Source organism: Strongylocentrotus purpuratus, unplaced genomic scaffold (genome assembly GCF_000002235.5).
Source record: "Strongylocentrotus purpuratus isolate Spur 01 unplaced genomic scaffold, Spur_5.0 spur5_scaffold_7, whole genome shotgun sequence".
Lineage (NCBI taxonomy): Eukaryota > Metazoa > Echinodermata > Echinoidea > Camarodonta > Strongylocentrotidae > Strongylocentrotus > Strongylocentrotus purpuratus.
The window spans coordinates 24,843,523-24,869,353 of NW_022145613.1; the positions used below are offsets into that span (position 1 = coordinate 24,843,523).

At 36.0% G+C, this 25,831-nt stretch overlaps 1 protein-coding gene across 1 annotated transcript; it reads right to left on the bottom strand.

Moving 5' to 3' along the window:
• Positions 1–1,272: 1,272 nt before the first annotated feature.
• LOC576867 (dihydrolipoyllysine-residue acetyltransferase component of pyruvate dehydrogenase complex, mitochondrial) lies at positions 1,273–24,930 on the bottom strand. Its single transcript, XM_030974240.1, has 13 exons — positions 24,774–24,930; positions 20,383–20,462; positions 19,043–19,125; positions 17,927–18,067; positions 17,106–17,219; positions 16,188–16,379; positions 13,323–13,463; positions 12,461–12,546; positions 11,719–11,856; positions 11,290–11,371; positions 10,233–10,304; positions 4,037–4,176; positions 1,273–2,034 (listed from the first exon to the last, which is right to left on the bottom strand). Exons 1-13 carry the CDS (start codon positions 24,896–24,898, stop codon positions 1,905–1,907), a joined length of 1,524 nt encoding a protein of 507 aa, XP_030830100.1. The 5' UTR covers positions 24,899–24,930; the 3' UTR covers positions 1,273–1,904.
• Positions 24,931–25,831: the final 901 nt, after the last annotated feature.

The following is a 25,831-nucleotide window of genomic DNA, read 5'->3' on the forward strand; positions in this document are numbered from 1 at the left end:
AGTCTCGTCATGCTACAACCCCTTTAACGTACTTTCCTCCCTTTAAAAACCTTCACTTTGAATATCAATATGAATGTATGATAGGTTACTATTAATATAAGCTATTCCTTGGAAATTCAAAAGTACAAAGCTATATGAAGTACCAACAAGGTGACCAACTGTTAGTACTGCCATAACATACACATGCTATTTAACATATACATTTTGTTCAGTATCCCTTTCCAAATGGCAAGCACTGTTATATTCCAATCTTGGGTCTAAATGTGAAATGACTTCATTTCTAGTGCTAACAGGCTACATAGCCTTTAATGATACATCTTTTTTTCTCAAGCCATCAAATCACTTTAAACTCTTCTGAAGCCCAATAAATAAAAACCAGTTCGAGGAATACACGTACTGTAAAATATTGAATACATGCATATATGCAAGTAGGCCTACTAGAATTAATCATTTAAAAAAATATGTACCAGGGAGGTTTTAGGTTTTGTGGATAGAAAGAGATAGTGCATGTCTTCTACCTGCAATAATCAATGCTACTTAAAATGCAATGCATGGAATTGTTTTCAAATATGTGCTGGTACATTTTGGCAATGCAGAACTAAATCCACTAGACCACATGTACTAGTATGGATATAGAATTTGACATTTTTTGAAAGGCAGAATGCTAATTGGATTTTTTTTTCAAACATAATGATTGAGAAATAGAAGGGCAATGGTGCTGAAAACTCACAGCTGAAGACTACAAAACGGGGCCCTGTTTCATCAAATTTGGTATCAATATAACCGTTAAAATAATTACATTTGCTTATATAGCGCCAATCACTTACTTTATCAGAAGTCTCCAAGCGCTCTACCATAATGCAGCATTATTACCCTGACTTTAGCAGAGCAGCTGTCACGTGCTCTGCTCTAAAATACTTGCATTTGATTGGCTGGTGACAAATTTGTTATAGTAATGTGACGGTTGGTATTGATGATAACTTTTATGAAACGGGCACAGGTCTCCAAAATGTCTAGACATGAAAATATCTGAAGTTTTTCTTCCGAGTTTGTTCCCATGGTAGGCCATTTGATTGGGCACACTACTGGTCCATTTAGACACACGGCAGTAAACGGCTTTAAAAAATACCAACGCAGCAAAATTAAATGAGATAAGCATAGTGTGCACCACATTTCTATATCTTGTCAATTGAATATTAGCGAGAACAGAATACATTGAGAGCTATTGTTGCAGGTAACTCTATATTTTTACCCTAAGTATTGCCTCTTGCGATTAATTCATACAAAAACTTTGATTTTTGCCGTTTCCTGCATCAAGTCTGAATGGGGTCCAAGAGATTGGGATCATTCATCCTTGGTCTCTTCAGACGATACGATTGTCATATACTCACTATTAAAGGAAACCAACGGTTAACATCACCCAAAACACAAACCCAATGATACGAGCCTTTGTGTCATCAGAGTAAGCTGGTGGTACGGAGCAGCTATAGCATATAGATTTCCTTGACGGTTGATAATAACCCTTTTAACATCCACTTAACAAAATACTCAAATTAAGAGAAATCATTCTTGCATAGTAAATTAAAGAATCAAGGAGAACACAATTTGTTAAAATCTTACATGAGTCCCTCTTTTTTTTAACAGCCTGCAAACTCCAAAAATGTGCATTCTGCAAAAAAGGATAACCTATAGAGAATGAAGTGGTCTTCCTTGCAGAGTCTTTAAACCCTTGATGACTACTGAAGTTCCATTCCAGCATGCACTTCCGTTGGTGTGAAGCCAGGTAATTCTCTTGATTGCTCAGCCATCTAGGAGTTCAGAACTGGAAGAAATAGCACACCTTCCATCTCCCAACGCCCTTCTGTTTCTCATTCAATGTTTGAATTGATTATTACTACCAGGTACTAGAGGAGCATGGAGTGTGGTGTCTCCATGTATCTCTTGAATTGCTGAAGCCACTGTGCACCCACTGCGCCGTCCACTACTCGGTGATCACATACAAGGGTTACTGTAACAATAGATGCTGGACGATATCTGTCAAGGAAGAAGAAAGAATACAGAAATATGTAATAACCAGGGAGTTAAAATTAATGATCAGGGTCGAGAGGCTTTCATAATCAGAGGAAGAAAAAAAATAATTTCCTTATCAATTTAAGGGTGACATCTATTTTCTTTTTCCTCTTCTTTCCCTATTTTTTGTTTTTGTTTTTGTTTTGTTAACCTTAGCACTGATGAACATTTTTATCAGAAAAAAAATGGAGAAGTGGCAGATCTTTAGGTAGTGCTTTAGTAAACAAAATAATACATTTATGTACAAGGGCGTTGTTTTTCACCAAAATAAGTCTGTTCTTTTCTTAGGTTACAATTATTGAATGGATTTGAGTGCCATATGGAGGTATAGAATATAATTTAAATTTGATATCACTCCCACAAAAATGAAATTTGAACCCGGGTATATATATATATATATATATATATATCTATAACTCAGATCAAATCTCAATGTGCTTTAGTAAACGACATTTTGCAAATATGTGTGTGTATGTGTATTGGGTTTTTGCAGACATGTATCAATCAGATATGATTATTTACGTTTGGGGACAGACCTTTAAACGTCACCATCCGAAAGAAGTGACTCAGTTTCAACCCTGCGTCCTTGGCTGAATTTTGCAATTATGTACAAGGGTGTTGTTTTTAACCAACAGAAATCTGTTCTTTTTGTTTGTGATTCCAATTATTGAATGGTTTTGAGTGCCATATGGAGATATAGAATAGAATAATATCAAAACAAGGCGAGACCATCTGTTCATTCTTTTGGCTTTCAAACAAGCTCAGTACTGACTATTCAGGTCATGTGAACTGTTGCTTGTTTACTTTTTTTGCACACGCAAGAGAAGCAATGATGCATGCTGTACATACACATGTATATTCAAAAATAACTTTTATTTTAATCAATCGACATAATCTTTAGTAGAATATCAGTTATGTTGTGTTTTACACATGTACATAAATGTATGTTCAGTTGGGACAATTCTCATCTTTCATATTGATGAAGTAAAAGAAATAGTATGCTGGGATATAAATATAAAGCCATGCCATAATTTGATACTACCATAGCATTTTCTACTTGGTAAATGATGCCAAATTTGTCTAATGTTTTACTGCTTTGATTTGATACGCATTTTACGCACCCATATCTTGCACGAGGTGTTTTTGATAATCATGTTCACCAAACAACCTTTTGACTAAAATCTTGCTTTAGAGCCCCTCTGCACTAGTTTGGCATGGAGGGATAAGACCTCCCTTCGAGGTCACTGGCAGGTGGTTATCTCATCAAATCAGCTCTCAATTAACAAACATAAGAAAAAGGGGATCATGGGGGACCAGCAGGCACCGATTAGGCATTGTTTGCTATATAGAGGGAGCAAGTAGCGATAAGTAGTGCTGTGGGGCTTTAAAGGTACTATGTCCCTTTTGCAGACCAAAAAAATGAAAAGGTTAAATTCCAATGGCATTTGAAAGATAATACTAATTTAGAACTCCCCTTAAAAAAATGGGGCTTGAAAATGTCTTTAAGTGGGAAAATAACGACTATTAGTTGTCAAATCGACTTAGGAGCTATAGAGCCAATAAGTAATAGTCTTGAAGTTTAGACCATTGTACCGCAAGGTCGTACGTTTTATGCTGCGTAAAGATTCAATCAGTTTAATTTTGGCCATTACAAGAAATGGGTTATTGATGTAGACAATCCTTTACAGCTCATTTTATGTATGTTATTACCAAAGAAGAAGAGAAAGCCAGTCAGTCACTCAATACTGACAAAAGTGTCTGACAGTGAAGTCTAGCAAATAAACGGGTTTCCTTGCATAATTTGAATATTATGACACTGCTAACGTTTAAGTTTCACAGATAGGGCATACATGACATATTCATAATTCCTGCAAAGTTCTACAGAATTTTAGGTTGGCTGCAAAAGGGACATAGTATCATTAAAGATAATTATTTTATCAATTTTTTTATCTTCTTCAGGACTTACCCTTCCTCTGCATCTTCATCAGGTACAAATCTTTCTTGGACAGCTCCTATCCCTAGATGGCAGGCTTGTGGGGAGGGGATGATACCAGCCACGCCCCGAACTCCAAACTCACCGAAATTTGAGATGCTAAATGTTCCTCCCTGTGTTGAAATAAAATTAGAGAAGGAGTGAGATAAAACATGAATTAAATTCAGAAACGCATATTTTTCCCTCTCTGTTTGCATTTCCATAATTAATTATTCGTATAAAAAATTACTGATGTTTTCTTGATAATCTTCTCTATTTGTTTCCTCCTTCTCCTCCTTTTCTTCCTTTTAATCTATATTATTTTTCCCCACAAGTATATACTTTAAAACGTATTAAAATCTGTAGGAAATAAATCCATGTAAAAATAAATAAAAGAGTGTTCAAGTTACCACTCAATATGTTTCAATCCTGTCCATATCTTTTAAATCTAATTAATCACAAACTTTTACTCCCGCCCCCCCCCCCAAGACAATATTATTATACAGTTGAGTTGAAAATGAATGTCATACATTTATATACTGTATACACTTTTCGCATTGTTGATCGTACATTTATTTTATAATTTCTTTATGAGATAATAAAATAATAATAATAACAACATTTATAATGCGCACAAAATAATATATTTATTATGCGCATATATATGAAGGTAGATAGTGTTCACTGTTTTTTATATTTTCTATGTCTCTGTGTTACTCACTTTACGTCTCACTCTCCATACATTTCACTTTCTCCCTCCCTCTGTATTTTTCTTTGTCTCTGTCTCTGTCTCTGTCTCTTCTTCTCCCTCTCTCTCCCACTCTCTCTCCCTTACCTTTACTCACTCTTTTTGCTTCTCCATCCCTTTTATTCTTTCCCTCTATCTCACCACCTCTCTCTCTCTTTCTCTCTCTCTCTCTCTAAATCTTGTTTCTCCCTCCCATCCTCTCCCTCTTTCTTCTACTCACTCTTGCTGCTTCTCCATCCCTTTTGTTCTTTCCCTCCAATCTCATTATCTCTCTTACTCTCTCTCTCTCTCTCTCTCTCTCCTTCTCTCTCCCATTTCTTTTCTTCCTCTCCCTTTCATCTCTCTATCTCTTTCTCACTCTCTCTCCATTTCTTTCCTCCCTTCCCACTTTCTCCCTCATACTTTTACTCATTCTTTCTACTTCTCCATCCCTTTTTATTCTTTCCCTCCTACCTCACCATCTCTCTCTCTCAATTTCTATCTCCCTCTAATTTTCTCTCAATCTCCTTCTCTCTCTCTGAAGATCAATCTGTCTTTTTTTCCTCATTCCTCTGGAGCACACTACATTACTAATTCATGTTAAATTTTCCAGCTCGTCGGCTGATTTAAGCAGCCCGCCAGCTCCAGCGTCACCCCTGGGGGTCGGTGATCGCGCCGCTCTAATCAGCCTTACCCCCTCGATAATCCCTCGCCCGGGTGGAAGGCTCATTAATTCACACCTTGATCCTACCACAGATTTAACCAATTTGGCACCCGAGTATTGGATGGGACACAAACAACAGCCCTCCTGCAAAAGCATAATATATCAATCTCGAAAGCAACATATGATCCTCACTGCCCCCTACATACATTCCTCATGACATCCATATCTTTCTTTCATGGATTTCATGTAAGATATCCCATGGTTACATACATGTTACTGAACCTAAACTCCTACACAATTCGAGGACAAATGTATATGTAGAATGAATTTGAAATTTCCATCGACTCCAAAAATACCACTATGGTAAAACATCTCATAGTGTGCAAAGCTTTACAATTATTTAAGGTAATAAAACAGTATTTCCCTATATGCTACGCTGTCACAAAATACACTAAAAATAACTCTCATCACAGTTATTAACTCAACAATTTTTACTATGAGACAATGATGTTTAAAAAAACACTAAAAAACACAACAAAACAAAAAGACAACACTAGTTTTGAACATAGGTTTTCAGTGAAATTCTAAACGAAAAACAGGTCTCCACCTTAGCAACATACCATGAGGTTGTGGTATCTAAAAATCTCTTCTCACCATTTATAAAAATACTATTCAATTCAAGAAATATATATTTATTTCCTCAATCCTCATGCCAGTGCCTGCTCATTTTTTTTATTTATTTATTTATTTATTTTTTTTTTTTTTTGGGGGGGGGGGGGGGGAGGGGGGCTTGTTTGTTTTTCTTTTTTAAGGGGAAGATATGTTACCAAAAGAATCTGTAAATGTGTGCACTACAGTAAGATACATATCTTTCTATACAGGATATATTTATATACATGTACTTTGTCATATAGAACAAAAATTTAATAAAACACAGATTTAAATGAGCAAAAAAACATGTAGTATATATATCTTATACATCTTCAACGCACAACATGTTTGACCCATAGCACATATTAACCCAATGAATATAGTTTGATTTTTTGTATATTTCATATCATTCATTTTTCATACATTCCAGCCATCTAACTTAACCATCATAGTCAACAGCATAATAGACCAGTATAAATGAAGTTCTTGCAATTAAATGTATTGATTTTTGTCTCGTTATACAGCCAATATTACAAAAATACCCTTTAATTTTCAAAAGAGAGTCTGTGCAAGCAGACTATTTGTGTATAATTACTATGATGTTGTGAAACTGAAAAGGTGACGAACCTAATAACTAACTCCTATTACTATGTGCTAAAATTCACCTTGTAGTAAATGTCTAGGCTGCTGCCGAAACACCTTCACCCACCTCTTAATGAATGCATCTTCAAAGTAGAAAAGAAATACTCTAATGCATAATTGACGAATCAATAATGCCTAAAAAATGCAATTTTCCACCTGACTGCCAGGCGGAGAGCAATAATTGTGCAAATTCATGAAAAATTGATGACCCCCATCATAGGTTTGTCATGCAAATGTAATCAATTATACATGGGAGGTAATGGAAACTGGCAACTCCCTATAACTTATTCCTGACACCGACATTACAGCGCCGGCTGCCATGCAATTCAAATGAGATGCATTTTTGATGCACTTGTTAATTTAATATGCATTATGGTTCTCAAGGGGAACGAGGGACATATTGATGTAGAATAAGTACTTGCTCTCTCCTGTATAATCTCTGACCTTGCAAGGCCAATGCCACGTCGTTTGTATTTCATGCTATTAAAATGCATTTTGTATCTCATGGTTTGTAATTCTTTTATTTCTGAGGGTACGGGACTGGGTTTTTTTTTTTTATCACTTCACTTTAAAGACCTGCCCATTTTTTTCTTTATGACATACACATTAGAAAAACTTCTTAGTCATCAAGCTATCAATATCCAAGTTTGGGAGCGCTTAGTGATTGCATTAAGCGCCATATAAAAACTGAGTATTATTATTATTATTATTATCAACTATCTTTTTCCTTTCTTTTTTCAAAACCAAGGATTTTAATTTGGACTTCTGAAACATATCTCACAGAAACATAAATCATTGCTCACTTTACTAAATGGTGACATAGGATTATTGAGATTAAATCTAGAAAAGTCGTCTATTTCTTTGTGTACATTTCTCCCTCTGTCAACAATTTTGAGTATGTATTTTATGATATCTCTCTCTCTCTCTCTCTCTCTCTCTCAATGCATCGATCAATTGATCTCCTTCTCTCTTCTCTTTTCCTATTTTTTCTTCTCTTCTCTCTTTTTTCGTTTCTCTTCGGATAATTCACATTTAACGATACATGTACATTAGCGTTTCACCTATGAAAATGACAGCCCATAGAGTGGTCTGCTGCAGTATGACCCTAACCCAATTATCCACTCTAATTGATCAATTTTACTCCAATCTTCTGCCCTCATTCTTCTACAGAAAACTCAGTTTTCCCCTAATGGTTTACCCATCTCTTTCCTGTGCATAAAAAACACCTGATCTAATTTCCAATTTCATGTACAAACAATGGAAAGGAAAAGACACAATCTCAAGTTAAAATCCTTTTTTACATGATTTTGATGGCCAAAGGAATTATTCATTTTGTCTTCAAAGAAGAAAAAGGTAGTAAAATTGGTTTAGAAAACCACAAGGAAAAAACATAAAGAAAAAAATTGTAACCTCCTCCTTTGCAACTAGTGTTTAAAACTGCACCTATTTTTTATGAAACATTAGATTGAGTTCAATATTTTCCCTTTGAATAACCTTTGTAAACTAAATAATTTTCCTGTTTTAGGCAAAAAGGACGTTTCATATTAGTCCTAACTCATAGCAGAACATTAGCATAATCTTGGCCAAGATTTGACACCAACAGCATAGAAAACTTCAAATTTTGTCCTTCAACAACCAGGCAACACCCGCCTGGACCTCTGGATCTATAGGGATCTCATACCAAGACAACAACAACAAAAAATCACATTTTGGCGATTCTGGCCGCCAAAAAATCCAATGTAGTTTTTTCTTTATAAATCTTCATGTTCTATGTACTTGAATGGGCCTTCATAGATACATGTATGTCCTCACATTATTTTTTCTTTGTTTGTTTGTATTTGTATTTTTTTTTCTTTGTTTGTTCAGTGTTTGTTTGTTGTTTTTACTTTCTTTCTGTCTTTGTTGTTTTTGTCAAAAGCAAAATGTGTTATGTGATTTTCATAGAAAACAGGGCAATCAAAAACATGTCTAGTGTTTCTGTAATGATGAACAGCAGTAAAATGCTGCTTATATTTCTCCCTTTGAACTTCCACAAAGATGTTCACTCTAAATTCATGTACATGTACATGTACATGTGGGGCAGACATTGTTTTTGAAAAATGAATTACTAAATGAAAATAAATAAACCCTCACATTACAAGTAGCCACAAGTTCTTCTGTCCCTTCTTCCTCACAAAACTACATGAAACATGAAACATGAACATTAACATGAACATGATACATGAACATAAACTTGAACATGATACATGAACATTGTTCAAAGATGGTACACTGTATGAATTCCCATGGGTATCATACTTGAAGTTGTCCATTTTACCTTCCATAATAAATTCAGGACTTTCCAGTAGAAGTCATTTACTATATAATATATGGAAATAACATGTAGAGGGCAGCAGATACTGATATATTGTTTTCTTCTAAAGATATACCTGTACATGTACCAGTACAAGCTAGATGAAGATGACTGTGTTCCCGATATACTTTACCCTCAGTTATCCTTAATTACTACTCAAGAATTACGTTCCCCTGAGACAGCAAAATGGATATATGGAGCAATGGATAAACAAGCACCACCTTTTGAGGCAAAGCAGGGAGAGGGTGATTTCCTTGTGGAGTTTTTTTTAACCCTGCTTTCATGACTTTTAAGCTCTGATACCAAACTCATAAAATTCAGACAATGTATTAATACCACGCAGCTTCATAAAACATCACGCTGCAGCCTCAAATTGCCAACTCCCTTTCCTAATACACATGAAACCTGATTACAAACATGTGTATATTTGTATAATATATGAATAATTAATAGGTGATTATTTAAAAATAGCTGTGAGATGACCTATATAACATGGCCTTTTTAGGGTTTAAATTCTCCAGAATTCAGTCAAAAACTTCAATATAATTCAAGAGAACAATTTTAAAACTTTGTTAAGTTAACCAATACACAAGAATCACAAATTTCTTTTTTAGAGATCCAATTTAGACAATGACAGTTGTTGTAATTCCTTTTAAAGTCAGGTTCCATGGGTAGCATGAAATGATTTTTTTTAATGATTTTATATCATATTACAATTATTTACGGTATAACTTAAGGAAGCATAATATAGACTTATCCCAAATTAATTTACATTGAGATAACTCTATAAATGTTCAAATTTTTTTATTAGAATGTGATTTGTGGATAATCAGTAACTTGAAACTCTGGGGGGGGGGGGGGGGGGGAATAATTAAAAAAATGTAAAGGAGGGAAGTAGGTTAAACAAGCTATTCTACTCCAAACTTAGTATTGTACAATCACACATTTGGAGATACAACATGACCGATTCAAAAGTTATTCATTTTCACTTGCAAATATAAACATGTACTAGTGCTATCATTATATGCAGGACTTTATAACTTCTAAAACAACACTGTACACACCAACGCACACACACTCACAAATTCAACACCAACAGAAAGCCAAATTTACTTTGATATTATCCCTTACAGCTTCTAATATAAATACCCACCTGTGTTTGCATCTTGCCATCTTGTGCTAGAGCTGTCACATAGTCAACCTCTTGCCTGATAGCTTCTAGACCCTGATAAGATGAATGACAAATAAAAGCAATGATAGAAATAAGATGAAGGATGAAAAATATTTGTCTAATTTAAGACTTATTACTCTTTAAGATACATAACATGCAAGGGCTCTGGGAGATACCGGTACTAAAACTAGCTTTACCCTTTGAATTAGCCCCCCCCCCCCCCTTTTTTTTTTTTTACTTCCCTATTGTTCAGACATTATTTATTGAAAATTTGGAAGAGCCCCTTGAGAAGAGCAATCAATCTATTTGAGGTTTGTGTACATCCTATTTTCATTGAGAGCAGGTGAGTATGACACAATTTCATTGAGAATGGGGAAACCAACTTCACATAAACATAAGCTTGTGCTTTATATCATAATTAAAATAACATCCACAAAAATGGAGCCGTTATTTCGGACAGCCAATACACCAGTTTACGGTTGTATCAGTGTGCATGCGCAGACAGTTGACCTCGGGTCATTGGCCCTGAAACAAAGCCAATGACCCGAGGCCAGTGGTATTTATGCGTAAAATAAGATTGCGCCCATGCAAATGATGATGTGCGCGCACAACGCAGCGCGTAGGCAGTGATATCATCATAATTTGCATGGGCGCAATCTTAATTTACGCATAAATACATGACCTCTAGGTCATTGGCTTTGTTTAAAATGGCGCACACAACCGTAAACTAGTGTATTGGAGCCTGTTATTTTCTGTGTAATTTTTACTATAATTTCCATTTCCTATTGTCAGACTTTAGCTTTTTTTCATTCTTGCACTTGTGATGAGTGCAAGACAAAAAGGTTTAGTATGTCTTTAGTCACTGCTATACATTGATTTAGTATAACCAATTATCTGTCTAAAATGGACAAGTGGTATTACCTCCTATCATTGCCTTCTACATAGAAAAAATATAACAATGAGATATCCGTAAATTACTATGACACTTTGGAGCATTCTTTTTAACTTCTAATGTCTTAAATGTCCATCTAATAATTACCTTGGTATTTGCTGCATTAATGATAGGAGTAACTGTGCCATAGTCTGAAGTCACTGCAATATTTACATCCACATTATGGTATCTGAGGTAGAGAGAGGAAAATATTGCAGTGTGTGAAAGAGTTACTTCATAAACAGTACACGCTATTTAAACAAAAAGTAAAGCACAGAGAAAAGCTCAATTATTGGAGCACCGCTGTATCTGTCACAATTTGTTAACACAAAGATGAAGTACTTTCAATCGTGCGACGGCTCAGTGGTAAAGCAGAGGTCTCATATTTGGAAGGTCAAGAGTTTGAAACCAAGCCGATGCCCTTGTGCTGTTTGGTAAGGCATTAATTCTCATTACCAAGTCCCTCAGAGAGGATTTAGATCAGATTTAGATTAACATCAATGTACAAAATGGGAGCGGAGAAATGAGCCTACTCACTGCCTGATCTTGTCTCCGAACCACGCCGAGTTGGCGTCGGGAATCTTCTGGCAGGACAATGCAGCAGCCTTGATGACAAACTCATTGAGAGTGATAGGGGTATCCTCACTCACCATCTCATTCAGACTGCCTTGTAACCTGCGGGATAGAGATGTGTATGGGATGGTATTCTGTAAATTATTATCATCTTTATTTCAGGGACAGACTTATATTTTTATGAAAAATATAAAATTACGGGGCATTATTGTTGAAGGACTGCGCATACTGCCTGTGCAGTAGAAATCTACATCAATTGAATTTTTCAATTTCAAATTTGTAAATAATTCATTAAAATAATTTTAAAAACCTTTGCAGGAGATCAAATGATGATGGCGGTGATGATAATAACAATGATAATGATGTTCATGATGATAGTGCTGATGTTTTTAATGTCATAATGTTGACAATTATGACCACAAGGATTGTGATGGTGATGGTAATAGTATGGGAACAGTGGCAGTAATGATGATGATAATGATGTAATGATGACGATAATGGCAGCAATGACGGTATTGATTATGAATGATTTCATTTTCATTAACATTCATTTAAGTTATCAATAAAATCTTTACAATTAGTATCTTCAACATAAAGCGGCCTTATCATTAATTATCAACTCTCTGCATTAAAGGAAAATGTCATAGATTTGCGACCCATTTCTTGCAGACATTTAACTATCTGTCAAGTTGTGTGTATGACATACCTGAGTACTGAACCCACATCTATGTCAGCCATGAGATAGTAATGGGGGATTGTCTGTTTAGAATACACTGCAGCATTAGCTTGTTCCTGAAGGAAAAGGAGAGAAAAGTGAAAAACAGATAAATTAGTATCAAATCAATGATAGATTACTAGAACAAGTAAGCAAGTTTGTTTATCTAGGGCAGAGTGTCACAGAGGATGGACAATGTAACAAAGCAATAAAACAGAGGATTGAAATTGCAAGATCAGTCTTCATGAAAATGGAAAAGACAGTATGTTGTAGGAAGATAAACATTAAGCTGCTGAGATACAGAATCTGGAAATGCTACATCTGGAGTACTCTATTGTACAGAGTCGAAACATGGACTCTATCCAAAGAAACAGAACGAAAGTCAAAAGCATTTGAAATGTAGTGTTTCCGCAGAATGCTAAGAATCAGGTGGGTGATGAAAATTAGTGACAAAGAAGTGTGAACAGAGCAAACAAAGAAAGAGAACTGATTAACGCAGTGCAGAAGAGAAAACTAGGGTATGTTGGTCATGTGATGAGAGGAGGAGAATTGCAGAAGATCTTGCTGGAAGGAATGGTAGAGGGTAAACAAGAAAGGGGTAGACAGCGAATCACTTGGCTTGATGATGTCAAGAAATAGAGTGGTCTTAACTACTGAGAGGTTAGAACAAGGGTACATGACAGAAAGCGATGGAGGTGCATAGCGGCCAACCCCTTCCAAGGGACGGCACTAGATCATGATGATGAAATTAATTATAGCAATGGATAAAGATTACAAATATTATTTTTCGTTTATTCTACGAGATCAACAAATAAAGGAAGAATATTTGGTATTCAATGGATGAAGGACTCACCATTCTGAGCGCATCCACAGGTATATCTGTGAAACCTGCCCCAGGTACTGCAGCTGGCATGGGTACTCCTGCTACTCCGGGGACATAGGACTCTATGTCTGCCTTCACTATACGACCTCCTGGACCGGTACCTTGAAGGGTCTGGGGAGAGAGAATATATCATTTATCATTTATTGTCTTCTTCCAAAACAAAAGAAGAAACTTTCCATCCAGGTGAATCATATTACATAAAATTACACAAAATTTACAATATAAATACGTTCATATCAAAACGTCAAATGCATAAAATGTATGAATAAATGAATAATACATACATAAATACAAATTATATAGAACCTAAAGATAAAGGGAAGAAGACTAGGAGGAAGAAATAGAGAAGAAAACAGAATGAGGGGATTAAAGGAGAATGTAGCCCCCGGGGAAAGTAACTCCAAAAACGAGCAATATACATGTGTAGTACAAACTATTACTGAATGTATCGAGAATTATCTAAAAACACTAAAATTTACTCTACTAAAAGAAATTCCAAATTCTTTTTTAACCACATTTTAAAAGAACAAGGGAAACGCTCTCGGCGGTCTCGCCTGCATAACGCAATTCAATATGATAAACCAGAACGTCAATGACGTAGCGCTCATCCGCATCTCACAACAACAAATATCGTAAATTTTATGTGGTACACTTTTGAACTGGTCAAAAAATAGAAATTTGATGCCCTGGAAGGGACATAATTTCATTTCATTTGCATAAAGTACCATAAATAATCAATGGAGCAAAATCTCACAATTCTGTGTAGAAGTTTATTGTTCCAAATTTAGCTCTACCAGATAAGGCAAAATCGGTCAAGAAATGAGGGAAAAGAAGCAATTTTTGTTATTTTTGGAATAAATTTGCATAAATTACCATAATTAATTAATGGAGAACAATTTCAGAATTCTGTGTAGAAGTATAGTGTACCAAAGTTAGCTCTACGATATAAAGCAAACCAAATCAAAATCGGTCGAGAAATGAAGGAGAAGAAGCCTTTTTTGTGATTTCAAATAAATTTGCATAAATTAGCATAGATAATGAATTTCACGATTCTGTGTAGAAATTTTAAATTCCCTCCTAGCCCTATCATATGAAACAATCAGAATCAAAATCGGTTGAAAAATAACGAAGGAGAAGCATTTTGAAAATCTTAATGTTGATGCCACAACAAAGTCTAAGTTTGTTGACCTTAATGGCCTTTGACCTTAACTTAGTGACCTGAAATTCTACTCACATGATTGGGGAGACTTGATAACCCTCTTGTCCAAGTTTCATTGACTAAGAACTTATACTTTCAAAATTATATCAAAAATTCAAAAACTTAACCTTAGGTTAAGTTTTCGATGATGATGCTACAACATAGTCCAAGTCTGTTGACCTGAAATGACCTTTGACCTTGACTTTGTGATCTGAAATTCTACTCACATGATTGGGGATACTTGATTACCCTATAGTCAAAGTTTAATTGACTAAGAACTTATACTTTAAAAATTATACCAAAAATTCAAAAACTTAACCTTAGGTTAAGTTTTTGATGTTGACGCCGTCGCCGTCGCCGCCGCCGTCACCGGAAAAGCGGCGCCTATGTCTCGCTTTTTGCTACGCAGGCGAGACAAAAATGGAAAGATCAAAATCATGAAACTAAAAATTATAAAAATCAGGCAATGAGTAGTTGCAGAGGCAAATAAGGGTAAAGGAAACAAGAAGTAAAGCAGATCATGATAACTAACAACAGAGAGATTAGAATAACAGAAAAATGTCAAATAACTAGAAAGAATGAAAAAGGATGGAGGGAAAGTTGGGTAAATGTGAATTTAAGAAAGGGAATAGATTTTTGTTTAAATATATAGAACTCAAGAGAGAAAGTAAGGAAACAAGAAACAAGATTAATGACAAAGTAGGGAATTTAGAAAGGGGATATATTTTTTTGAATATATAGAACTCAAAAGGGAAAATAAGAAAACAAGAAACAAGATTAATGACAAAGAAGGGAATTCAGAAAGGCAGAATTTGAAGAATGAGAAAGAATATAAAAGAAGAAATATGAATCAAAAAGTGGAATATAACAGGGTGAAACAATAGATCAAAGAGACTAAAGAGACACAAAAGGAAAGCTGAACAAGTATAGCAGCAAAAGAAATGGGAAAACAAAAAGAAAGCTGAACAAAATGAAGTTTAACTCTTAAGCTGCCCCCATGCAATTCACCCAGTGCCACAGTGTTAATCCCTATTGTGCCAGCCACTACTCCATTGTGTGCCAAGTTAATTTAGGGTTGGTTTAAGTGCGTGTCGTTTAAAGTGTTACTATGTTTGATCCACTATAACATCTCATCCGTATATATGGTATTTAAAAAAATTGTATATTAAAGTTGTAGGAAATTTAACCCTCTTTCTGTTGATACCAATATCATTTCATGAATCTGTAATTTTGGTAAAGTAAAAAAGCACTATCAGTGAGTTGTCAAACCAATCCGTTGTCTCATTTCCCGCACACAATCTGAGGGGCCATAATCAAAACTGACAAATTTGACGATAAAACATCGCAATTTTCTCAGGAAAATCCAATGTAACTGTATATGTGAAGCATGCACAATCAAAACAACAATAAAACCCCTACACAAATTCACGCAATGCGAATCGCACAATAGGCATAAACAATTAGCGTGTGTACTTATGCACGAAAATGTGTACGTGGCACGCGAGCGAATGAGAGTTTATGTGTGCATGGCAAGCCACCAGAAACCCAATTATGTGAGCGTGGCACGCCAGCGCATGCACAGAACAGTGTTCTTGGCATGATAGGAGTAAAGAGCAATATGAAAGCAATGTACTTACATTAATATTGATTCCTCGCTCTGCAGCTAGTTTCCTTGCTAATGGACTGGCAAAGACCCTTCCCTGGGTCGCACCCGCTGCAGGGGCTGCCATGGGAACAGGTGGAGGGCGTGGTGTTGTACTAGGTGTAGCGGCAGCTGGTGGTGGTGGTGGGCGTGGTGGAGGTGGTGGAGGAGCAGCAACCTGAGCTGGCTGTAAATGAGAGAGAACAGATTCCACCGGATACAAAGGTTCATATTTAGTACTCCTGACATCACAATAGAATTGTGTATAATTTATAAATATTCATGCATACGTCACATCTTCCACAACATTACGTTATACAATAATTATGTATACAGATTAAAGCCTCTTTAGAGCAAACATTCTTTGTGCTTTGTCAAAAACATACAAAACAATATTGAAACATACCAAACCCTGTGGATTTTCCTTGACAGCGGCTTGTTGGACCTTAACTCACTTCAGTGACCATGTGATCCCCCAAAGACAGTTTTTTTCTACAATTTCCTTTTTTCCATTTTTTTTCTCCTGAAAGAGCGATTTACTTGATTTCCTAACAGCACTCACCACATGCATCACTTGACACCCATGTACAGAGATTGAAGCCTCTATAAAACCTAAGCTTTCTTCATGCTTTTCAAAGCGACAATGCTTTCCAGGTGTGTGCTCCTCAACTCTGGAATGAGCTTCTACGTTTTATTTGTTTATCACCTTCGCTGGATGTCTTCTGAAAATGTCTCAAAACTCTCCTCTTTGACCATGATCAACAACTTCTTTGATACTTTTTATGTAAAGCGCTGTGTAACAACAGTTAGTTTGTAAGAGCACTATAGAAATGACTTTATTGTATTGTATTGTATTGAAGCAATACCAAGCTCCCTGGCTTAGGAAGCAAGTCGATTGATTGATTGGACTTACCGGACTTTCCTTGACAGGGGCTGGTGGACCCTGAGGTGCTTCAATGACTCCTAGATCTTCAAAATCCTTGAAAGCCTCTACTCCTGATTCTTGCTCTGCTATAATACATAGCAACTGATGAGTAATAGAGACACACAAGCAAGGTAGATTAGATGAATAAAAACAAATTAATATCTTGCATAAACAATGCTTCTTACTTTTATTTTTATAGTCCCAACAATCTTAAATGATTGCAGAAGTTAACCTGACGACATCTACAGCTACATCTTACCAATCATACATGTAAGCAACTAAGTACAGAGAAGATGGGGAGAAACAATGGTTTACCTCACTGAAAATGATGTGTTATCATAGAGGGGTACCAATCATTTTTATCACTGTTAAGGGGTTCCATGTCTCTACACTACATTCAAAATATTTGATTTGAACATTTCTTCCACGACTTCAGAGTTATTGCGAGTTGAAATGCATGTGCACTTTTATTACACAAGAACACTACTTGTGGAAAGGCTAGTCACCACACCCATATATGCTCGCACATGCTTGTATAGAACAGGAACCCCATACTCCTTAACCAACAACCCATAGTGTCAGGTAACTTATTGAGGTTGATTTAAGTAATTGTAGCTGTGCACATATTACTTATATTACTTTGAAGAACATACATGTTGTTAGTACTGTAACCTTTGCAACTACCGTCAAGTGTACAACCACTACACTAAGATGTAAATGTATGGCAAGTCCACACAGCCCACACACTTCAGACTACTAATTTGCCTTTGAGTGACAAGGGTTTGTCAAATATAATTCCAGTCTCTCACCCTTCCAACAGGAACATCCTTGGCACCTTCCTCCACAAAGATCTTTGCCAGGTAGCCCTCTTCTGAAGACTCAAAGCCCATGGTTGCCTTGTCTGTCTCAATCTCACACAACAGATCCCCATCGTTCAGTTGATCTCCAACCTGCAAACAGAATTCAATTTCAATTTCAATTTATTCATGTCTCCAACAAAACATTACAAATCAATTATAAGCATTTAAAACAAATGTAGAAATACATGTTGAAAACAGAGGGGTCCACTAAAAAGCATTGCTTGTACAAGTGTGAACACCTCAAATGATACTTAGGAATAATGACTTCATAATGAAAAGCTTTAGTACGTTTGTATTTGTTGCTTTTATTAGAATAGTAAGTCCGTCAGTTTTGACACTCCTGGCACTTCACAGGAGATTTCATTCAATGTAAATTGAGTTATTTCTGGGATACATGTAGGTTTTACACATACAGCCCGTAGGTGATCCAGAAGTATTGGACCCTCATATATTTTGTACAATAAAAAGTCTGAAAACGCCAAATTAGAGGGGTGCAAGGGCTAAACCAATGTTAACATGAAGGGGACTAATCTTCTTTTAAAACATGGAAGTAGAGTTTAGTCCAACATAATACTTCAGCCCCCCCCCCCCCCCCCCCCCAGACACACACACACACACACCTGATACACAAGTATGGCAAACTACTTCTGATATTGTCTTGGGAGTAGGAATGAGCAAAATCCTTGCACTATTTTACAATATCTTTTTATAGTACCCAGTAAGCTATTAGGTTATGTGCTTTTTTCTGTTTGTTTGTTCGTTTTTTTTTTTATTCATTATCAGTCAAACAATTGTTGTTAGGTTATTTTGATTTCATAATTAGTCAAACAAATTATTGTTGTTTGTGTATTTGTTTGTATTCATTGATTGTAACAATGCATGCTGTTATCATGTTCTGTTATATTACACACTCAGAACATTGCACTATGAACCATCATACTGAGTTCATGGAGTGGAATAGTCTTTGCAACTGTATACAATGGACACATTACTAATATTCCCCCCCCCCCCCTCCCCTCCCTGCAGCCCCCTGTTCCATTAAGTAAACTCCCTTTAAAAGTGTACCTGTTTCTCCCATCTGACCACAGTACCAACTTCCATGGTTGGAGACAGAGCAGGAAGGGTGATCTTGTAATGAGCTGGTAAATCTGTCAGGATGCAATGGAAATAATCAACAATTCAACATACTAATACATAGTTTCTTTCAATTCATATTTCATTTTCATAGAGCGCCGCAATGACCGCCTTGCTAAAGCCAGGGTAATAATCAGGGCAGCTCAGAAGCGTCACAATGTGACGCACATGTGCGGTATATCAGACGCCATCATTATGATTATTATTATTATTAAGATAAAAGGTTTATTAAATGTATACAGCAATTGCCTGTAGATAATATTTTTTACATAGATCTAGAAGGATTTTCATTCTAATTTCTTCTAACATGTGAGGAGTGCATTCCACCAAAGAATGTGTTACTCCAAAGAATTCAGAGTAATTTGTGGAGAGATGTGGCTTTTATGTTTCTATTATCACAATGTTTGATGTATCTTGCAATCTCATTCTATTGTTTTCCTATACTACACATCAAATTACCAAACAATACACATTATGCTACTCATAAGTATTCATGTGTATTTGGAAAAGCAACACATCTTAATTCCAAAACAATATGTCGAAACATTTAATGCAAAGTTTATATCTCATATAATATTAATGAAAGCAGACATAAAAGTAGAATCAGCCAAGCCTTTTTAGATCTGTTAACTTCAATATTCATGTAGTCCAGTGATTTACAGAGAGCCAAGTATCAATATCTTTATTCTGTACAAATTACTTTAACAAAATAAAAAGAAGAAATGTCATGTTTAAAAGAAAAATCAATGTCATTTTCAGTTTTCACACAATTTCTGTTCATTCACTTGTTTAAATAATTCCTTATCCTACCAAATCCTAAGTAGAGGTCATCACTGGGTGCTCAATAAATCTGCAGACTTGGTCCAACAGGCTATTTTAGTAATGTAACAAAATTTAATGCAAATGTCTTTGTAAAGCACCCTCATACAAATTGTTTTATTTGCCCGTTAAAAATAAAAGTATTTCAATAGTCAGAATGCGAATTGCATGCATTAGTTGTTGCTAGGTAGGACAAACATTGATGGATTTCCCTACCTTACAACACGTTATGTATGCAATTTGCATTCTGATTACTGAAAATCAATTATTTGCAACGGTTGGATCATTGGATGACATACTTTCAATCGAGGCACTTCAAAAAGACATACCGGTATGCATTAAATTTGGTTACATTGTGAAAATAGCCAACTGGACCTGACATTACAACTTAGTTAGCATACTTCATGAATACCAGTGCCATAAATTGAAACAGGTACAAGATCAACACATACCTTCTGATGAATAGAACCTGCATGGTTTCTGTAACTGGTAGAGCAGCCTAGGTGTGAAGAGGGTGGAGCTTCTCAGACATCTGAAGAAAAAAAAGAGATTGAAGAAAAACAGAATAATTCTAAATGAATGGACCATTTTATTCCATATTAAATTGTATTTAACCATTACCAAAAAAATATTTCAAAATGTGAAACAGAGTCATGGATAACACTTTAAATAGCAAAATAATATGAGACCCAAAAAATTCATTCTCGATGTGTTTTCTTTGAATCAAATAATGAGTGACAACACCTATAGTGAATTAAAGTAAATTCTGATGAGTTTTTTTCTTTTGGTGACATTGGCATGCATAGTGAAATTTGTTGAGGTGCAGATAGAGTAGAATAAAAGATTAATTTATAACACGCCTCATACTTTGTTTCTAGGCGCAGTATATATTATTACCCCGGTCATCGGATTCAGGCTAACCCGCAAACAATGTATGCACTTAGTATGCACATCCTCCACTCCCTGTGGAGCATTCCGGCCAGTCGCCATTTTACACGCACATAATTGCTCACCCAACCACATTAACTTTCGCATCCTACCAGGTACATATTCAACACCTGGGTGGAGAGTGGAAAATATAGATTAATGTCTCGCCAAAGGACATAGTGCCGTGGCGGGACTCGAGCCCCGTTCCTTGTGATCTGCAGTCAAGTGACTTATCCACTAGACCACAACACCTCTACAAGTATATGCTCATAGTACAAGAGTGATCAATGAAATTCCAGAAAACTTGACAAACAGCTTTGGACCTAGAATAAAAGAGAAAAAAGAGTGTCCTTCATTCAACCAATGTGCAATATGAGTGATCATTGGGCTTTTTCACATAATATTCTACTACATGTACATTTAGGTTTCCAAGATGAAAGGCTAATTATAACTAGTGCCACCAGCAATTTGGTTGCCAACAAAAGAAATAAGTTCAACATGTACATGTATGTTCACATGATATTTCTCTGACAAAGCAAGAATATTTATGTTTGATAAGCTTTAAAAAATAAGATCAAGGAAGAAAATGGAGGAAATATTTTTCATGACATCGTTTGTTTCTCTTTATTTTCAGTATAAAACAGACTTTTAAAAAAAAAATTTGCGTTGCCAATTTGATACTGACTTTACGATAAGAGCGATTAGTGTAGTATACAAAGGGGCATGCATGAAGTTCGCTGAATTCAGCAAACTCCCTGCACTAGCGCCTTTTTACACTAATCGCAATTAGAGTAAAGGAGCCGGTAATCGGCCAGCTCCAGTTTTCGGCCGATTGGTTGGATGCAAGGTAAAATCACTCTAAAAAACATCGCAGAATAGCATAACACATACATGTATCCCACTAATACCATACCATGCCAGTGTCACTGAAGAACCACATTTGTAATGAAAAATATATCCTAAAATATCACATTTTAGCGATGTAATCGGCGGTCCGCTACCCGAATCTGAAAAATCCAGTATCTTACGCGTGTATGTAAGAAATATGGGTACCATAAAATCAGCTTTATTTCAAGTATTTTTCAGATTTAGAGCCCGATTTTGTGTTAGTCGCAAGCTCAAAAGTATCTCATCGCATGTATTAAATCAATGCAGCCGGACCCTGCCACGCACACACGATATGTCTGTCTAATTCAGATCCCAACTTCCGATCACCGCTGTGCCTGTCTTCGGCCAGGCGAGCACCAGGGAGCTCCGGCGTGGGATACCTGCTCCGCCCGCTTGTGCTGTACATCAGCGCGGAAACGCACGGCGCGCGCGAGCGCTTCCTATTGACTTTGTACATGCGCCCGTAAACTGAAACGCTCGGCCGATAAGTGGCTCCAAAACAGTGAAAATTGAAATGAATATTGTCATGGCAATTCGTGATTTTTTTCTGGGATCCTTTTTTTGTTTAAATAATAATAATATTTGCTTCATGATTTGAACAAAAAATGATAATAAATAGGAAGTAAAGGGTCCTAAAAATAGGATTTTGTCTTAAGTGGCCAGAACAGGCTCCTTTACTCTATTGTAAAGTAAATAGACCTATCAAATTGCCAATCCTAAAGATTTTATTATTAGAGCGCTGTTCACTCAAAATTGCTGAATATGCATGAATCGAAGAGACAGAGCCTTCTCAACCTCTTGCTTATTCAGCAATTCCAAACGAATGGCACTCTATATCATGAATATTCACATTTGCTCCGTTGCTACCGCGCATGCGTACTTTCCCTTCGCCATGTTGAATCGACGATACAACATTGATGAATCGTCGGGTTAGGACAAAGAATCACCCTTTTTCCCATCAAATTCAAAATTTTCTTCAAATTATAAATACAAGTGGTTGGAAAGATGCCCAGAGGAGTCAACAAATATTTTAAAGTCAAAATTATAATTACTTCCTCCCTACATTGCGAAACTATGTGTCCCAACTAGGCCCGAGTCGAAACGGGTCCCCGCCCGGGCCCCGACCGTCGAGCTGAAACCCGGTTTTTGATTTTCGGGTTTCGGGTTTTTCAAAATTAAATTTCACACTGATATTTTGAAATATAGAACTAAAAATATGGAATTCACAAACTTATATTTCAATATAATCAAATAAATATGCTTTAGAAATAAATGGATAATGTTTCAGTTGACGGTAGGTGTTTTTATCGCTCTAAAATTGAGGCTGCAAGAAAGGAATCACGCTTCGTGGTACCGATCGAGTGCGTTCAGAAACGGAAGTGGAAATAGATCTATGACCCACTGAAGACAGAGCAAGAAAATGCCACACACAAGACTAAAATATTGATCAGACTATTGCAATTAAATCGTAATACTAAAGGCATTAATTTAATTGTCAAAATATATCCACAACATGATGGTTTATCCTTGATAGTTTGATGAAGGAAAATAAATTAAAGCTCTTGAAATAACATCGAAGTGCCTTTCGTTCGTTCTAAAAATGCGTGTATAACGGCAAGCAGAAGTTACATGTACGAGTCAAGCTTGATATGCATGTTTACATCCCTACACCGTCATCCGACCTGATCGGAACAATAAGCATTAAACCAATAAAAAAAACATCACGTAAGACTTTAAGGGACTCCAATTCAACAAAATTACCGTAAAATAATTAATTGCTTTGACAAATAATACTATAGATATTCATAATATCTTACAGAAATAATGATATTTCATGAGCTACGTACTCGATATCGAGTTCAGCTGGCAATCATTTTGAAATAAGACGTAGTTGTCATGCATGCAGCGCAGAATGCGGCAGCTCGCAGAGAGGAAAAAAAAAAATCACGCAATAGTCACGTGAATATCACGTGATCTCAGGCCCGCGCTTTTTCCTCTCTCTTCTGCATACTGCCCTCTACAGTCTACTGCATGACAACTACGTCTCATTTCAAAATGATGGCTAGCTGAACTCGATATCGAGTACGTAGCTCATGAAATATCATTATTTCTGTAAGATATTATGAATATCTATAGTATTATTTGTCAAAGTAAATAATTATTTTACGGTAATTTTGTTGAATTGGAGTCCCTTAAAGTCTTACGTGATGTTTTTTAATTGGTTTAATGCTTATTGTTCCGATCAGGTCGGATGACGGTGTAGGGATGTAAACATGCATATCAAGCTTGACTCGTAACTTCTGCTTGCCGTTATACATGTACACGCATTTTTAGAACGAACGAAAGGCACTTCGATGTTATTTCAAGAGCTTTAATTTATTTTCCTTCATCAAACTATCAAGGGTAAACCATTATGTTGTGGATATATTTTGACAATTAAATTAATGCCTTTAGTATTACGATTTGATTGCAATAGTCTGATCAACATTTTAGTCTTGTGTGTGGCATTTTCTTGCTCTGTCTTCAGTGGGTCATATATTTCCACTTCCGTTTCTGAACGCACTCGATCGGTACCACGAAGCGTGATTCCTTTCTTGCAGCCTCAATTTTAGAGCGATAAAAACACCTACCGTCAACTGAAACGATATCCATTTATTTTTTAAAGCATCTTAATTTAATTCAATTGATTATTTTATTGTTTTGAAAGCAGTAACTGTCTTTTCCGTCGCATTATTAGAACAGCAACTTAGTCTAACTCCCGCCGCTGCATGCACACGATTTTTAGTGTCAGTGCAGTGGTGAAAATTTCGGGTACCCGGTCCCCGCCCGAAATTTTCAAGTCAAACCCGGGTTCGGCAAAACCCGTGATGACTCAGGCCTAGTCCCAACCCGCTGTTTGCATGGTTTGAATCGTTTTTAGAAGCGGGCTGTGGAGCTACACAAAACACTACACAGATTGATACGGGTGGTACAGCGTATAAGTGACGGCTCCATCAATGTTAACTCTTTTCTTCCACAAATTACAAACCTTTCAGCTTGATTTATCAATGGAAGTCCTTTGCAAACACTTGCTCTCACACTCCATGGCTTTGATGAGCTCGAAAATGAACGAGCCCGCAAAAGACAGCGAAAGATGGAAGCACTTCTCTGCATTTTCAGGCCAGCTCCAGTGAAAAATTGATGTAGACTATGTCTGTCAAAAGCCGATGACCTTTCGACCTTTACTGTGTACCCCTAGATCGCGTGCTTGTGCTAGGTGTGTAAAAAAAAAAGGGGGGGGGGATGCACGCATCTATGCATGATCATGAGGTCATCTCCTTTAATTAGATTCGCGGTGCAAATAAAAAGAGCATAATATCAGTTTTAGCATTCTAATATTATTTCTTCTTCATGACCAAATGGTTAACAAGTTATGTGAAATTCAAAGGGACCCGAACATTAAACAAATTTAAAAAAAATGATAGACCTATAGATCTCATGATGAACATGAAGGGGAGGGGGGGGGGGTCGTCCCCCCTTGGATTTTTTTTTTACGCGCCTGACTGCTGTTATCATTATAATTATAATTATCACTATTCTCCTTCTTCTTCTTCTTCTTTCCATTATTTTGATTATTATTTATTCGTTCGCTTGTGGTCATGCATCAGATGAGAATCTTTCTTCTTCTTCTTCTTCTTCTTCTTCTTCTTCTTTCCAATATTATTATTATTATTATTATTATTATTATTATTATTATTATTATTATTATTATTGTTATTATTATTGTTATTATTATTATTATTATTAATATTATTATTATTACTGTTGTTATCATTATCATTATAAATATCATTATTCTCCTCCTTCTTCTTCTTCTTCTTTTTCTTCTTCTTCTTCTTTCCATTATTATGATTATCATTAGTATTGTTAATATTATTATCATTATTATCATCTATGTTCTTAATCTTCTTCTTCTTCACCATCTTTTTATTCTTAATCTTCTTATTTATTATTTTTCTTCTTCACCTTCTTCTTGTCCTGCTGATCCTTATAGTTAACAAGTTCTTAAAGGTAATACAAAGTTTTGGTATGGGGTCATGAATTTGG